Source organism: Oncorhynchus tshawytscha, linkage group LG12 (genome assembly GCF_018296145.1).
Source record: "Oncorhynchus tshawytscha isolate Ot180627B linkage group LG12, Otsh_v2.0, whole genome shotgun sequence".
NCBI lineage: Eukaryota > Metazoa > Chordata > Actinopteri > Salmoniformes > Salmonidae > Oncorhynchus > Oncorhynchus tshawytscha.
Window position 1 is genome coordinate 31,890,543 of NC_056440.1, and position 17,953 is coordinate 31,908,495.

The 17,953-nt window shown below is 43.0% G+C and overlaps 1 protein-coding gene across 2 annotated transcripts in view; it reads left to right on the forward strand.

The window, feature by feature from the left end:
• LOC112262962 (protein turtle homolog A-like) overlaps window positions 1-17,953 on the forward strand; it is a 41,554-nt gene that overhangs the window by 9,430 nt on the left and 14,171 nt on the right. For both annotated transcript variants that reach the window (XM_024438864.1, XM_024438865.1), the window contains exons 3-5: window positions 5,255-5,461; window positions 16,845-16,991; window positions 17,719-17,870. In XM_024438864.1, the coding sequence (XP_024294632.1) occupies window positions 5,255-5,461; window positions 16,845-16,991; window positions 17,719-17,870 (506 nt within the window). The remainder of the gene's footprint in view (window positions 1-5,254; window positions 5,462-16,844; window positions 16,992-17,718; window positions 17,871-17,953) is intronic.

A 17,953-nucleotide genomic window follows, 5' to 3' on the forward strand; every position in this document is an offset into this window, starting at 1 on the left:
GCAGCAGAAGCGAACTCCTTCCAGTATTCTTTTGTCCGCGTGAGGCATACAATGCCTTGAATTTCCCTGGGAAGCTGTGAAGCGAGCTATAGCCAATTGCGTGATTGTGTTTATGAGTCTGTTATTAAAGGATGTGAAGCAATGTTTATGTTTACTGCTTTTCATTTAAGTCATGTATGAATATAAATATTGCATATGCATTTGTTCATATGGGCAGAAAATTGTATATAAATTAATTCATATGTTTATATAAGGGCTGAAGGCTAAAAACAGCCTATACTATATCTAGGTCTTTTTCTAGTTTTCTACAATGTGTTTTCATTTTAAAGACTGCACTGGCGATTTTAGCATGGAAATCTTGGTGGGGCAAAAACACGTAGTCAATATAACTATTTGTTCAGCACTTTTGAAATGTACAGCAACAGAATTCAGAACATGGGCCGTTCTTACAGTGTTCTCCCTGTACACCAAGTCAGAACCGTAGGATAAATAAAGGGGGCATATAAGCAGACAATGAAAGCTCTTACAATATTCAAAGACTACATTTCTCAAAAACAGGTTATAGGCTACATGTGCACCACCAAGTCAGAACAGTAGGCGAAAATAAGGGGTGAAAATAGACCAAATTATTAGGGTGAGGCACATTGGCTACTAACAGTTTACTACTCAACATACAATTATTACTTTCTTAGCTACAGTATACATATCTTCCTGGCATATTACATAATTTATGCAGAAGCATACTAGACATTTTTGGACTCACCTTGTTGTGCTGTGCCCACTTGAACAGGAAGGTGGCGCGGCAGTCCTTCGTTGGCAAATTTTATCATCAAATTTTGTCATCAAAGTCTGGCATTCTCTGGATTATGGTGATTTCAAGACAACTGGGAACTCTGAAAAAAAGGTTGAACCATGATAATGTCAGTGATCTTCAGGTCGTAGCTATAGAAAGAGGCCAGAGTTCCGAATTTACAATTCCGAGTTCAGTGAAAGTTTAAAACATACTTTCCCAGTCGTAGCTCATTTTTCCCGAGTTCCCAATTGTCTTGAACTCACTAAAGTCAGATTTAGCAGTTAACAGCTGTTTTGAGCGCGGCACAAATTGTGCTTCATTGACAGCATGGCCAATTTTGAACGTTTATCATTTTAAACTAGGAAAAGAAACCCTTAATCTTAGACTTTGGACCACACAGCTGCTCCACTGCAGGCTAATAATGGCGTTGCAATGCTTGCAGTTAGCTACACGGATTCCTTCCAAACCACTCAAATCAAATCAAATTTTAAAATCAAATAACATTTTATTTGTCACATGCCCTGAATACAACAGGTGTAGACTTTACAGTGAAATGCTTATTTATACAAACCATTAACCAACAATACAGTTTTAAGAAAATACCCCCCAAAAAAGTAAGAGATGAGACTAACAAATATTTAAAGAGCAGCAGTAAATAACAATGTTGGGGCTATAAACAGGGGGTACCGGAACAGAGTCAATGTGTCAAGGTAATTGAGGTAATACATACATGTAGGTAGAGTTATTAAAGTGACTATGCATAGATAATAACGGAGAGTAGCAGCAGTGTGGGGGGCAATGCAAATAGTCTGGGTAGCCATTTGATTAGATGTTCAGGAGTCTCATGGCGTGGGGGTAGAAGCTGTTTAGAAGCCTCTTGGACGTAGACTTGGCACTCTGCTTGCCATGCGGTAGCAGAGAGAACAGTCTATTACTAGGGTGGCTGGAGGTGGTCCTGGATGCCAGTAGGGCCATACACACTACCATCTGTAGTGCCTTAAGGTTGGAGGCCGAGCAGTTGCCATACCAGGCAGTGATGCAACCCGTCAGGATGCTTTCGATGGTGCAAATGTAAAACCTTTTGAGGATCTGAAGACCCGTGCCAAATATTTTTAGTCTCCTGAGGGGGAATAGGTTTTTTCATGCCCTCTTCATGACTGTCTTGGTGTGCTTGGACCATGTTAGTTTGTTGGTGATGTGGACGCCAAGGAACATGAAGCTCTCAACCTGCTCCACTACAGCCCCGTCGATGAGAATTGGGGTGTGCTCAGTCCTCCTTTTCCTGTAGTCCACAATCATCTCCTTTGTCTTGATCATGTTGAGAGAGAGAGGTTGTTCTTCTTGCACCACACGGTCAGGTCTCTGACCTCCTCCCTATAGGCTGTCTCATCGTTGTCGGTCACTGTTGTGTCATCAGCAAACCTATGGTGTCGTGCCTGGCCGTGCAGTCATGAGTGAACAGGGAGTACAGGAGGGGACTGAGCACACACCCCTGAGGGGCCCCCATGTTGAGGATCAGCGTTGTTACCTAGCGTTGATCATATTGTTACCTAACCTTACCACCTGGGGGCGGCCCGTCAGGAAGTCCAGGATCCAGTTGCAGAGGGAGGTGTTTAGTCCCAGGGTCCTTAGCTTAGTGATGAGCTTTGAGGGCACTATGGTGCTGAACGCTGAGCTGTAGTCAATGAATAGCATTCTCACATAGGTGTTCCTTTTGTCCAGGTGTGAAAGGGCTGTGTGGAGTGCAATAGAGATAGCATCATCTGTGGATCTGTTGGAGCGGTATGCAAATTGGAGTGGGTCTAAGGTTTCTGGGATAATGGTGTTGATGTGAGCCATGACCAGCCTTTCAAAGCATTTCATGGCTACAGACGTGAGTGCTACGGGTCGGTAGTCATTTAGGCAGGTTACTTTAGTATTCTTGGGCACAGGGACTATGGTGGTCTGCTTGAAACATGTTGGTATTACAGACTCAATCAGGGACATGTTGAAAATGTCAGTGAAGACACTTACATTGTGGAATTTACCATTTCCAACTTGTTTTGTAATGTTTATGTCCAATGGCCGATACCCATACATTTTATCTATAATTTCTCTTCATTATTTCTCTTCCGATGACGGAAGGATTAAAAAGGATTTGCCAGTAGATTATCGACTTGATTCATGATGATGACAGCTAGCTAAGATTTTGAAAGTATGATGTTGACAGGATCAGTCCAATCTAAGCTACTGTAGATATAATGTGATTTGACGTCATTGTATCTGTGGCCAATGACCTTGAGCCTTCTTGGACGGACACTTCTAATGTAACTCTATGGCAGCACCCAAGGGGCTAGAATTTTCTAGCTCTACCCTTAGACTTGGCGGTGACGTAGTATCCCCATGAGTGATAGAACACTGAGCCAATCACGGCGCATTGCTCTGTATTTTCTGTTGACTTGCCCAACCACCACAGAGAGCACTGAGCTAGGCTGGAACACCTGCATTTTGGAGCTGCCTTACTCAAGAAAACAAAAAGAGACCATGTTTGTATACAGCTTTTGTATGCGGCTTAAATACATACATTTTTTACATTGTTTGCAAACTGATATGTGACACGTATTAATGCCAAAATAACATGCAAAACAGGAAAGCCCCCCCCCAAAATGTTTTTTGTTTGTTTGCTTCTTTTTTTGCAAAAAATTGGGGGCTCAAAACAGGCTCTGCCCCACCTGCCCTGAATGACGGGTCGTCACTGAAAGAATGTATTTTCTCCCCAAATAAGCACAAACCGTGTGTACCACGGTCCACAACTTGGTCGGTTTCTTCCTGGGTCTCCAGGCTTCTCTCCTTTAGGCCGTTCATCACCTTTCGGATCTGAATCCGAGCATTGTCTGGGATATAGTTGTATTCTCCAGTTAAATTGGAGATAACCCATCAACACCTAGTCCACTGTGCACAATTGTGTAGGCCTATTGCTATTGCCCAACAGCCAATGGTATTTTCCTTACCATTATTCAGGACATACAACAAACGAGTCGCCTAGTGGGCTTATTAACAAAATGAACTGGTTATGACATTTCATGGCGAAGAAGTATTACATCATAGTCCTAAATCTATGGTGTTGTTAGACCCAATGTGTCTCTCCTTACTGATGACAATGAATGAATGACGGGCGATCGAATTGTGCATGTGACTTGGAATTTGAATTATGTGAAGTGCCTAACGATAATGATAATGATGGTGTGAGCCCAGTAACAGATTGACTGCAGTGCATTTAATCATAGAGTAGGCTACTGTTACTTTGAGTCTCTAAAACCACACGTTTCCATTTCTAAAGTCATGTGACAAATACTCCATTTTATTGAAAAATATGTTGGCCTTTTACTAGATTCTTATATTTTTGCATGGACTGAATATTTCCATAACTGATCAAATGTCCGTAGGCTAATAGGCAAGACTAATATTCTGCCCATATTAACACATTTATTTTAGGTCATAGCCTAAAAAAATAGCCATACATGATTTAATGAAAAGCAGCAAACAGACACAACATTGTTTCACATTATTTAATAACAGAGTCAAACACAAACATGCAATTGGCTAATGCTCTTTCACAGCTGTTTCCCGCGCAAGTACAGGGAAACTCAGCATATTGTACAATGCATATATTGATTGCGCAGAGGGGTCTGTAGTCTGTGTAGTGTTGTACCTTCGCTGTCGTGTTTTGCTCGATAAAAAGACTACAGGTAAACCCTTTGAGATTAGTACTTAATCACCAGGCTAAACAAGGTGCAGATACAACACAACACAGGCTCTGGCCCAAGTGTCGTTAATGAGATTGCAGCATGTCTACAGAGCCGGTTGCAGCCTAGTGATCTTGTCACCAAATGGAGTACCATTGTTTTACATGGCCTCTGTGTGCCTGTTTTAAACAGAGCATACTCTGGAGATATTCAGGCTGGCATCCAACTCATGAATATTTATTCACATTTAAATGTGTGTTTATGTTATCTACTCTTGTCTCTTTCCCCGTAGGCCTACTGCTTGTTATTTTCTCAATCTCCTTCCAGTTTTTCTCTATCCATGCCTTTTGGTTTTAGCCCTGTTTCTCCTGTCTTTGTCCTCCCCTTCCCTCTCATGAAGTGACACTTCTGCTGCAAAACAGTTTTATCATCAGTTCTCTGCCCTGCAAAAAATGTATTGAATATTTACTCAATATCTTCCTGGAATGTGTAACCAGAAATTCCACTGAATGCATTTAGAAAAACACTTAAAGTTGATCTGGTTCTGCATGACACTCAAACATATGTGGAACAGATCCACATAGCTTATGGATGTTAAGGAGCTCTTAAATATTGATTTATGTTGTGGGTGTTGACCGTTCAGATATTAGCATGTTTTACTGCAGATTCACCAGTAATGCTCAGCCTTCCTCCATGGTATTGTTACCTGTGTGTTACCTGTGTGCTTTCTCCTCAGGTACATCCCAGGGTGTGGAGGCGGTGGTACGAGCCAGGGTTGGGGGGACTGCAGAGCTCAGTTGCAGTCTTACCCCCCCTACTACAGGAGCCACCACCCCAAACCTGTTCCCACTGCACGTGGTGGAGTGGGTTCGCCTGGGTTACAATGTGCCCATCCTCATCAAATTCGGAGTGTACGCACCACGCGTGCATCCCAACTACAAGGGTGAGTCCTCTTGTCCCAGATCTATGTCTTAGCACTGCTTCTTTCAAATTACGCAATGCACAGGAAAGGCATTGTGGTAATTGCAGTTATACACCATGACTGAGCTTGTGAACCTTTTGGTTCTCACTTTCAGAGTCCTGGTGCAATTGAATCTTTTGTCCTGTTTGTTTATTGGGAGCCATTTGCCTTCACACAACAGCCCAGTGTTTTTACCGCTTTTTTTACAGTGCAGGGTATGGGAAAAGGACAAAGGAGAGTTTAACCTCAATTACCTAGATGCGACGATAGCATTTGTGGTATCTCAAAGGAGTGAAGAGAAGGACCTGACAACTGTATCTGATTATATCTGAAGAGATTGCGTGCAATAAGGTTACATTGTCTTACAGTTTTTTTCGATTGCTAAACGACAGTGGGCACAACTGGAGTCACATGTGCAAAACTCTAACTACAGTCTGCACTACCAACAGTCACCTGAGCTAAACAGTTCACATCACCTGCAAAACTCATTCCAAGCAACACAACTCTTAACACATGGCTCAAAACACGCTCAGTGCAGCCAAACACTATGCACAACCCTCACTGAGATAACACACACTGTCACTCAGAACACACTGAGCGTAAAAACACTAGCATCAAACACCAATACAGAAAATACAAACTTTTCATCTTTACAGTTTGAACAATTTCAGTGACTTCATACAAAGTAATATTTTCTTCAAAGAAAAGAGTGACATTCTTTCACATGATTTATATATTTTTTTAGAACATAACAATTCTTTAAGGTAAATGAAAATTAGCAGTTTGCTTCAATAGTCTGTAGTAATTTACGGAATTACAGTAATGAGAAAAAAAAGGTAGAAACTAAAAGTACATACTGTAATTCGAACAAATAATTGAGGGGCTAATCCTGCCTCTCTCTAGCATCAGGCCACAGGTTTTCTTCAACATCACATCTAATGTTTTCTCTTGCCATGCACCTGGGGAAGAACCTTCTGGAGTGCCTTATCCATCCCTGGCAGTCCTCTGGACTCGTGTCCTCACATCCGGCACGCATGGCTTCCAAAAGAGACATTTGGTCATATGGGTGGTGACCAAACACTTTCCACCTCCAGGCAGAGAAAAACTCCTCTATTGGGTTGAGGAAGGGTGAATATGCAGGCAGGTACAAAACCATAAATCTGTGATGTGCTGCAAACCAATCTGTGACAGCTGCAGAGTGGTGAAAAGCAACGTTATCGCAAACTATGACAAAAACTTGGGGGTTTCTTACTGGCTCCCCCTGTTCTGCTGGCACTAGCTGAGTATAGAGCTGTTCTAGGAAATCTATAAGCCTTTCTGTGTTGTATGGGCCAATGAGTGGTGTGTTGAGAAGCAAACCATCATTGGCCATTGCAGCACACATGGTGATATTTCCCCCCCTTTGGCCTGGAACCTCCACAGTGGCCCTTTGACCTATAACATTCCTTCCTCTGCGCCGTGTTTTGGCAAGGTTAAATCCAGCTTCATCGATAAATACAAATGAATGTGGTCTTTCCAGTGCTTCCACCTCCATTACTCTCTGAAAAACAGTAAGTGCACAGTTTTACTGTAGAAATGCTAGTGTTTTTTTTTACTGTAAATATTTTGTATAGCTGTGTACGTAACCTCAGACGTCTTACCTGGACATATTGGTATCTTTGCTCTTTTACCCGTTCACTGTTTCTCTCGAACGGTACAGTGTATAACTGTTTCATTGTAACTTGGTGTTTCTTTAGGACTCAAGTAATAGTTGTTGTGCTGACAGAATTAACATTTTCAAATATATCATTATCAGCCAGCACTCTATCTTGAATCTCCCGCAGTTTTATTGCATTGTTGACAACAACCATGTCAACAATAGCATTTCCCTGCGCATCTGAAAATATTTTTCCTCTTCCCCCTGTTGGGGGCAGCCTTTGGGTCCTGTTGTAAAAATATATTTTACAGTCAAACTTACTGTAATATATATCTGTGTAAATATTCTATAATTGCAATACAAAATAGATTCCTGTAATGTTTTCATTTACTGTAAGGATGTAACTCTCACCTGTTTGCATGATGGAAAATTCGCATTACAGATGCCACTGTGGATCTTTGCAGATTGGGTTGCACCCTCAACCCTGCCTCTCTCAATGAGAGACCATGGTTCACGACATGGTCTATAAGTGTAGCCCTTATTTCATCTGAAATAACAGCTCTTTGTCTTCTTTGTCTTCCTCCACGCATCCGCCCTCTCCCGGCCACCCTTCTCCCTCCACGAACCCATCTTCCTTGTTCCATTTCCAAAATGAGTCTTTCTGAGCTCTACCTACATATACTGTAATATGTGTGTGTGTTCACTAACAAGTCTAAAACAAGACACCTGCTTAGCCTTTCAGCTGAAATTGCAATCAGCAGTGTTTGAAAGGCACAAGGCTGAAATCTATTCTGTTTTGAATGTGTGGTTCACAGTTTTGACAGCAGTGTGTTAGCATTTGAACAAAGTGCTGTAAATCCACAGTGTTGTGCAGGTTGTGGTTAAAGTCATGGGATAAGTGTGTAGAGTTTTGAAAACTGTGTTCAAGCAATGAAAAACAAACTAGAGTTTGGTCCACATGAACTGCTGCTGTGCAGACTGTAGTTAGAGTTTTGCACATGTGACTCCAGTTGTGTCCACTGTCGTTTAGCAATTGAAAAAAACTGTAAAACAACTTTCAATTACCTTCCTTTCAGCCTTCCTTTCCCCTGACGAGGAGCTGGCTGGGAATGTGCTTTAAGTACAGCTGATTTGTTTTGAGTTGGGATGGGGATGGGGGTTTCAGTGGTGAGAATACTCCAAATAGGTAATCAATTAAGAGCCCTGTAATTAGACTGTGTGTGTGTGTGTGTGTGTGTGTGTGTGTGTGTGTGTGTGTGTGTGTGTGTGTGTGTGTGTGTGTGTGTGTGTGTGTGTGTGTGTGTGTGCGTGCATGCGTGCATGCGTCTGTGTCTGTGTGTGTGTGTGGTAGGGCAGGGCACTGGGACAGGGACTAGGCGAGGACGGAAATATGTTAGTCAGGGGGGTGGGATGACAGGCGGGGCTGTGTGTGGATGTGTGTTTGTGTGTGTCTGTGTGTGTCTGTCTGTGTGTGTGTGTGTGTGTGTGTGTGTGTGTGTGTGTGTGTTTATGTGAGTGCAAGTGGAGTATGGATTGAAGAGAGTGGGGTTAAATTGAGACAGGCTTGGCTGAGGTGGGGGCTGGTGGTCTGATGACAGTTTGTTCTTGGTATTCAGAGGGGTGACCTTGTTTAGCTGTAAGGAGGATGGATGAAGCATATGGAATATTGGAGTTCTCTTTCATTGAGTACCATAATCTAGTCATTGTTTCTCTGAGAAATAAGACAAAGGCTATGTCACCCCCCTCCCTCCCCCACGTCCTCTGACAGAGCCCATGCCAATACTCCAAAATCCCATACCCTCTCATCTAGGTCACTGAACTGGCAGGAAGCTTCTCAAGTCCACCTAGAGTTTGTTTGCATTTAAAAACAATCACTAGATACATTCAGCTATCACACTGAAGATCAAATGGACCCTGGCATGCACTGGACACACACCAGACTCTGACCACTCAGGAATGGCCTGGAGAGCACTGGCCAACAGATGTCTGGCAGTCTGTCTGACCCACCCATGGATGGGCCATTAACAGTGTTATTGTTTTAGGGCTATCATGTGATGCTCCATGACCCATAATTCATCACTGAATCTATGGGGGTAAAACCAACAGAAAAGATGCAACAACAGTCTAACGGTTTGTTACTTAGCTTTGATGAGGGATATTCTCCCTCTCTGTGTGTCTGGGCTCCGCTTAACCCCTGTCTGCCTCATATCCTCTCAGCTCCCCTTCCTCTGGAGGCAGATGGCAACATGTGAAGCGTACCAGCACTGCAGATCTAATATATTCTACCCTCAAATTAAAATGTTTTGGGATTTAACCACAGCCCCATCTCACTAGACAGTATGAAACACAACCACTTCCTGGTCTTTGTCTCAAGCAGTCTATGCTCAGGGACAAACAAGAACAACTTTTTAGTAAGGGGAAGAAATTACTCACTGTTGTGAAACCTTATTTAGAGCCTATAAGACTGTTCTGTCATCTCTGTCGTTATCTTGGATGAGGACATAATATTGCCATGCATTTAATGTCCAGTTGTTCCGGTAGGATATCAGGTGTATTTCTGATGACAGTGAGTGCTTGAGGAGTGCTTGCTGTGTCTATGTCTGTGTCTGTGCAACAGAGTAATGTTCTTCTGTTGACCCCATTAGAAGCCAATCCCTCTGAAACACAGACAGATTACTTGTGCAGGCTGCTCTGCAAATCTCTTATTTCTGGAGCGAATCAGAAACCCTTTTGAAGGAGGCTTCCCAGTACCACATCCTTCTTCCTCCGTGTCTATTTTCTAAACATACCCTGGAGGACTGAACATCAATCACCTGACAAAACAGAGGAACAGACAAATAAATAGTGACTGAATGTGCAGTTAACTTGACTGGTGAAGTCTGTTCGAGTTGTGCTTGTTGAGGAAATGTTTAGTCCAAGCTGGCCTGTGTGTCTCCCTGCACTGGATGCCCTGTCAGAGGCACTTACTCTGAAAAAGGGCAGATCAAATGTGTCTTCTCTGCTGAAGTAAATGAGTGGAGACGGTGTGGAGGGGGTTGAACGACAGCAGCAAAAACCCCCGAATCAGCCCAGCAGGCCCCCATTACTCGGTCTCAGTGTGAGCCCTAAACGCTGGGGGAGTCATAGCTTTGTTTCACCTTTTTACAAATACACACATTAAAGAACCTCAATAAATGAGCCTTGTTCCAACACAAATCTTAATTGGAATTTACATTTTCATTAGTAAACATAACCCTATTTGACCACCTAAACCAGCACATAGGTGGCAGCTGACGCCGATCCACATGATCCAGCTGCAGCCTGTATTTCTGCTGAAACTGGACCAGGGAGACGTTTGCCAAACAGTGACACAATAAGAGAAGAAAGCAGGCTGGACCCGTGGAGCTCATCAAATCAAATGTTATTTGTCACATGTGCCGAATACAACAGGTGTAAACCTTACTGTGAAATGCTTACTTACAAGCCCTTAATTGACCAACAATGCAGTTTTAAGAAAATAGAGTTAAGAAAATATTGACTAAATAAACTAAAGTAAAAAATAAAAGATAAAAATAAGGAACACAATAAAATAACAATAATGAGGCTATGTACAGGGGGTACCGGTACCGAGTCAATGTGCAGGGGTACAGGTTAGTCGAGGTCATTTGTCCATGTAGGTTGGGGTAAAGTGAGGTTGTGGCATGTTCTCCAGCTCTGAGGTGGTCCATCAAGACAAAGGCTCTGTTTCTTCATCTCACAACGCTGTAGGTGTGTCCCATGGGACTGGAATCAGAGCAGGGAGAAGGAGATCAGACCCAGTATTGTGCTGCCTGGGAGCTTTTGTATGAAAGCCTTCTCTAAGGCCCAAACACTTCCTGGGACGTTCTACCTTATCCCAGACCTGAGACCTGAGGATAAATTCAACTTAACATGTGTGTTATTACACACCGCTGAAAGGCTTGATTTATTATGTAGAATTCACTTAAAAAGGTTTAAACTGATGGATCATGTTAGTTTGCAAGTAAAGAGGTTGGACTTGCCTGAATGAGCCCCCAAAAATGCTGCATATATTTTGGAAAGTCAATCTAACTGTGAATCATTTACCAACACATCATGTGTGGAATACAGAAGGGATTATGAGAGAACTCACATGTGCATGAACATATACACATGGTGATTTCTAAGTCATGTTTTAGTAAGTGTCAAATACAGTGTTGTTAAAAACAGCGATGACACACTGACATGCTTTCGTGCTCTGTCACAGACCATGGTTGACTAGATTGCATGTTCTCTTGATTCAGGCACTGGCAGGTCATGCTGAAGTTGGCCAAGTTGTCTGAATGCTGAAGTTTGGATGTGTCAAGCAGTGGCTTGAACATGTGAGCAGGGGTTAACACAGTCGGACAGAGAGTGAGGGACAGAGTTACCTGTAATCGTTTGACAAAGAGCTATTCATAAGAGGGTTAAAGTGATTAGGGGAGAGGAGGATTGAAGAGAGACATTTTGGAGGAAGGGAGGGGTGGGCTGCCAGGAGCTGGGGTCCAGACCCAGACTTATGATTGTATTCAAATCAAAACACATTCCACAATGCACCTCTGCCACATACAGAACTGACAAAGAACAACAGAACTGAGGCCTCTCAGAATGATCTGTCTTCCTCCATAGGTGCCACTGTTAATTATATTTTTTTGACCCTTTTTTCTCCCCAATTTCATGGTATCCAATTGGTAGTTACAGTCTTGTTTCATCGCTGCAAATCCCGTAACGGACTCGGGAGAGGCAAAGGTCGTGAGCCATGCTTCCCCCGAAACACAACCCAAACAAGCCGCACTGCTTCTTGACACAATGCCCACTTTACTCGGGAGCCAGCCGCACTAATGCGTCGGAGGAAACACAGTACACCTGGCGACCGTGTCAGCGTGCACTGCGCCCGGCCCGCCAGAGGAGTCACTAGTGCGCGATGGGACAAGGACATCCCTGCCGGCCAAACCCTCCCCTAACCCGGACGACGCTGGGCCAATTGTGCGCCGCCCCATGGGTCTTCCAGTTGTGGGCGGCTGCGACAGAGCCTGGACTCGAACCCAGAATATCTAGTGGCACAGCTAGCACTACGAGGTCACTGGAATTATGTGGGTAAAATGAATATGATTTAACACTAGCTTCAATGAAGTAAGCATGGAGAGCACAGTGATTTTAAACACAATGCAGTACACCACAGAGAGAGTCCTTGTATATTACAACCCCCAGGCCATGGTTGCATAAAAACGGTTGTCAGACTACAGGCTAGCCAGTTCTCTGGCAGTGCAGTGAGCGGTGCAGCTCAGAAAGAGCTGAGTGATTTTTAACCTGCCACCCAGTGGGGGAGAACCTGACTCTGGCTAATGTGAAGAGAGTGGTACGTTTTAGAGATGCGGGTGGATTATAGTGTTTCCATTTTGCACCCTTCACTGCACACCAGCCAGAATAGCAGCTCATTTTAAGGTAGAATGGAGCCGTCATGTGATATCTGGGGGTGGAAAAAGAGTAAGGAGAACAGACAGGAGAAAGCAGCAGCTATTGTTTCTCTGGCTCTGTGTTGTGTAGAGACTAGTGTAGAGGACCTCTAGACATTGTGCTAATGCAGACGAAGGGGGAGTGATCAATGTCTCTGCTGAAGTGTTGCAGGCTCACTGAGGTCATAGAGGTCTCTCACTCATTGGTAGCAGTCGGTGAATTATTGATCAAAATTCCCTCCATAACCTCTTCATAACCTCTCATTGTATTCCTTGTGGAATGCAGCGATGGGACACTTAACCGTTTTGGTCATCTTTGATGAGTATTCAGATCCCCATATTTTTGTTTTGAGTTGGGATGGATTGGAAATTCGACAGTTTAAATTTGGAACATATTTTAAATAATGTGGTAGAGACCTGTCTGTCCATCTTAACAAAAGCAATCATTGACAGGGCGCATATTTATTTGAATCTTATCCTAATTGGTTTTTTTTATGAATGGAAGCAATTTTAACCATGGCTAGAAAATAAATATTCAAATTCAAATTGAACTGCATTTGTCACTCTATGTCAAGGGCTATTGTCTGACCACAGATTCAAACGAAAACAGGCTTTTCTCTCTCTCACTCTCTTTTTCCTCTCACTCTCTCTCCATGTCATACTGTTTTATCAGTCACAAGCCATTTACCCATTCTTTAAATACAAACATGTTTTCTTCCACGTGTCATCTTTCAAATCACAGGCACAAACCCCTGTGATCGACCCTCCCTTCCCAGTGTTTTGCCGCCGGCGCTCCCCGTTGCTACAGCAACTGAATTCAAATCTAAACGCCCAGCCTGGGGTATTCTTGGTTTCATCACTATGGTAACCTGAGAGAATTACGAGGGGTGGTGTGGGAAGGGGGTTGCAGTCCCTTTGTAGTGATGGACAGGCAGGAGGGGAGCAAGAAATGGTTAAATGTTTGATGGTCAAATGAGAAATTCCCCATTGGTAAGCCAGTTGGCAGTACACACTAGCACTCACATGCATTTGGATTTAATTAACCATTAAAAATTCCATGGTTTGTGTTTGTTTCTTAATCATTCTTAGAGGTGCTGGAAATCTTAATGAACTTAAAATATCCCGCAATATTTACCCACACAGGTATGTGGTGTGAGAAAGAGTCTGTGTGGTGTTGCACATGAAAGTGTTTTTCCTCCAGTTCACTCACTAGGTGTAGAATACATTTTATTGCTGTTTGGGGAAAAGCCTACATAGGAAATAGGCAGCTCAGGGAGGATCCCTCAGTTTGAGATTTCAGCCAGTGGATGAAGTCTTTCATACACCTGTTATCATTTCAGCACACATTTCCTCTCTCAGAGTGCTCTGTCAGTTCTCCTGGTAACACTGACCTGGGATTAAAGGGACCTTTTTATGGAAGCACAAACTGAACGCCGCCCAGTAAGGGTTGGGTCTGTGTTTAAGCAGGTCAATCCCTACCTCGGCAAGCAAACCTTACTATTAACCAAAGCAACAGCCCCAGTCAGGAATGTGGGGTCAATTGTTAGTCACTGTAATTCCTTTTTAAACACAGTGTGGTGTTTCACCCTGCACCCTGTGGGTGCATAATTAATCACAAGGCTACCTCTGTTCACTGCTGTCTGAAGGGAAAACATCCTGGAAAGCTGAGTAGGGTTGCTATTGGGTTTTCCTCTCACGTGTTTTGGCATAATTTGAAGGTTGACATAAATTCAATAAATCTCTGTCATACAACACCCTGGAGAGATGACCGCAGTAGCTGAACTACAAGATTGTGTGGTGAAAAGATTCAATGATGAGGGTGCTACTCCGTTTCTATTCTCATGGTTATTCAATGAACAGACCAGGTTTCAAATAGGGGCTTTTTACACATTGTGTTGTCAATCATAGGATTTAGTGTACAAGGTGCCTACAGTCTTTTATCCAGATTCTGTAGGCTCTAGAGTTCGATTGGTTATCTATTATAATTGCTTACTACAGAGGCTCATAAAGCCTAAGCATTTATCAGACCTAATCATATTCCTTGTCAGGGTTAATTGGTCCAACTTTTTCACCTTGAAAAATATGTGTAGCCCTTTCCACTCACAGCCACTGTCATCCCATATACGGGTTGAAAATGGCAGATTTTTGTCATTGATACGCGCCTAAGTTAGAATGCAGTGGTTGTACAGTAACATGCTATACATGATATCAGAGCTCAGGTTCTCCGCATCACAGCGCTGTGTGGTTTTTGACTGACAGCTGTAATTTGAGCACCGCGCCCGACAAGAAGATGCCCCCATCCCTTCCGCTAATTGGGCTACTTTTGCACATTTGTTGTTGTCTGAGTGAGGGAAATGCTGTAAATTGAGAGAAGTCAATGTGTTCTGAAAGATGAGACGTTGATCTCTATGTTTGATCCACAGTTACAAGGATGACATGCGTTATATCCTGGGTTATCCTGAACAGAATGAGACTATGTTTCTCTGAAGTGCATTTTGAAAGCCTAACACTGTAAGATCGTATTTTATAACTTAGCTAGCCATGTTGGCAATAGAACATGATGCCCACCTGACCCAGATTGCGATTTATAATGGATTGCGTTAACAACAACAGTGTTAATGATGGGGACACAGGGCTGTTTTCCAAATAAAAAACTACAAGTGTGCTTGCTTAAATTCCTCAATTCATTCAAATTCCTTCACCTTATAGTTGAAGGCTCTTTCATTGAGTCATAAAAGTGCAGTGAAATGACTTAAGAACTGTGCAGAGGGGTGTGGCCACTTGGAGACACCAGTTAGACCTTTCACTCAAACCCTCGTAATTGTTTTTTCTTCTCTTGCACCTACTCCAAAATTACAATTCATATTTGTATTATGTTACTGAATGTATCTAGAGTATTTTCAGATTTCATCATTGACAAATGCTGTGAAAAGTACATAAAATCAAGTGTAACTTTTGGATTCAGTCTTGTGTCAGGTGAACTGTTGTGTCCTTACCTTTGGTCTAATAATGTCCCTATACTATTGCTCAGCCTGGTCTCATAGACTAGAAGTAACATAGTAAATGAAAATCCAGGACACTCAAATTAGTATGATATGTTATGTTTAGTATGGTCAGGCAAAAATGGAAGTAGGGTGGTTGGTTAGGGTGAATGGGTGTATAACGCGAACAACCCAAAGGTTGCGTGTTCAAATTTCATCACAGACAACATGAGCATTTTAGCTGATTAGCAACTTTGCAACTACTTAGCATGTTAGCTAACCCTTCCCATAACCTTAAGTCTATTTCCTGTTTTTAGAAGCCATGCACTTTCTCCTCTGCTCATATAAAGCTACACACGTTATTACAGTTATGGGTAACTGATTGGGTAGGTCCTACATTTGTTTTGTTCTCATGAGGGGGATGCATGAGGTTTCTCTGTAACTGCTCTGTTTATTTTCAAACTGCTTGGCAGTTGCCTGCTAAGTGCATGTGTTTTCCCCTGATGTACTGTACTATACACATCCTCTGCATTTGGGAGAAAAAAATAATAATTGAGAGACAGAATAAAAGGGTGGGTACCCTGAAAACCAGGCTTCAGTCACCAGGCAACCACGAGATCATGTTTCAAAGTTGAAAGAAAAAGAGAGGGGTGTGAGTGAGAAATAGAGAGACGTGGGGTGTCTTCCGCTCTCCAGTGTTTGTTTCTCTCTGCCATATGCTCCTCCACGATAAACAAAAACAGGTGGTACATTTCATAAGAAATCTTGACATTTTGACATTGATAGGAGCTTCTCTCTATATGTTGATCTTGGTACCAACCTGCCTTCTGCACTCTTCCTATTGTAAACAACAGGAGGTCTAAATAACATAGTAAAGCTTCCTCAACTATAATCTTTCTTTACTTGTCACAAGTGAATCATGTGTTTGTACTTCCCCAAACCCAAGGTCTCTGGCTTCTCTTGAAATTCTATTATCTCCCTGCCATTTTTCTCATTCCATTCAGCAGACCAAAAAGCCCTGAGTCCAAACCTCTTTGGGAATGGATGTAATGCATAATTGAATATTTGAAACTAACAGCAAACGTTATGGGACAGCATAGTTAATGTCCTCTTGAACCGAGCTGAAAACCCAAGAGGTTGGACTTTGGCCTGTGGCCTTTTGTGACACTGGATGCCTGTGTCCTCTGCTTGGTAAGCCCTCTGTCTGCATGTGCTGACTCTGATAGTCTGGTTGTGTGTTCTGACCCTGGTGGCTCCCTGTCTCTCTCTGTGCCCAGGCCGTGTGTCTCTGACCCGGGGGGCCTCGCTGCTTGTGGAGGGGCTGAGCCTGGAGGACGAGGGCTGGTTCGAGTGTCGCATCCTACTCCTGGACCGCACCACAGACGAGTTCCGCAACGGCACCTGGACCTTTCTCTCCATCACAGGTGCAGCTCAGTGGGACTCTGTGGCAGTCAGAGGAACTGGACTAGCGCTTACAGGACAGGAAATCCTCCAGCTGCTTGCAACCATCAATGTTTTCCCTTTAAAATATCCTCAGCATGAGGCTGGAGCATGACAGTCCCTCTCCTGTTTATCTATGGAGTCTTATTGTGGTGTGTGAGCTGTTGTTGCATAATGCTCAGTGATTTACACAGTGCTCACGTCTCGTCCTTGTCTGGTTCTGCTGTTCACTGTGGGATGACGTTGACACAGGAGTGTCTGTTAGGAGCCACAGGGGACGTAGACACAGTGCATGTGACCTCACCAGGATAGTGGAGGCTAAAGGGAAAACAGTGATTTGTGTTGCAGTTTGTGTTGCAGTCCTGGATCATCTCTCCCCTACTGTCACTCTCTCCTTCTCTCCTTTTCCTATTCTGTCTTTCCCATCCACACTCATGTCAAAACACATGCCACTCCAATTTACTATCTACCTCTACCTCTCTTTCTTTCCATTTGTCTCCTGCTTCCTTCATGCATCAAATAGGATATCATCAGGGCAAGTATTGTGTTACATCTAAGTAATGCACAAAGGCCATGACTAGCTTACATATGTAGCAATAACATAATTCATAGTTTGCCATTAGTTATCTAATTGTTACACATTAGTTAATTAATTAGCCAGCTAATTGTGAGATATTTTTTTAAAGATCATCAATTGTTCCTCTATTACAGCCCCACCTGTGTTTATCAAGACTCCGCCTACCTTTGTAGAAGTCTTGCAAGGGGATTCCCTGGCCCTCAGCTGTGGTGCTCATGGCAATCCTCGACCAACTGTTATCTGGCATAAAGATGAGACCCCAATTGAGAAACATGAAAAGATGGCGGTATGTAAAAAAAAAAAAAACTAACCCATGTTTGCTGTTGTTGGATGAAGTTGTTGGTTATGATTTAAAGCATCTCCAATCTC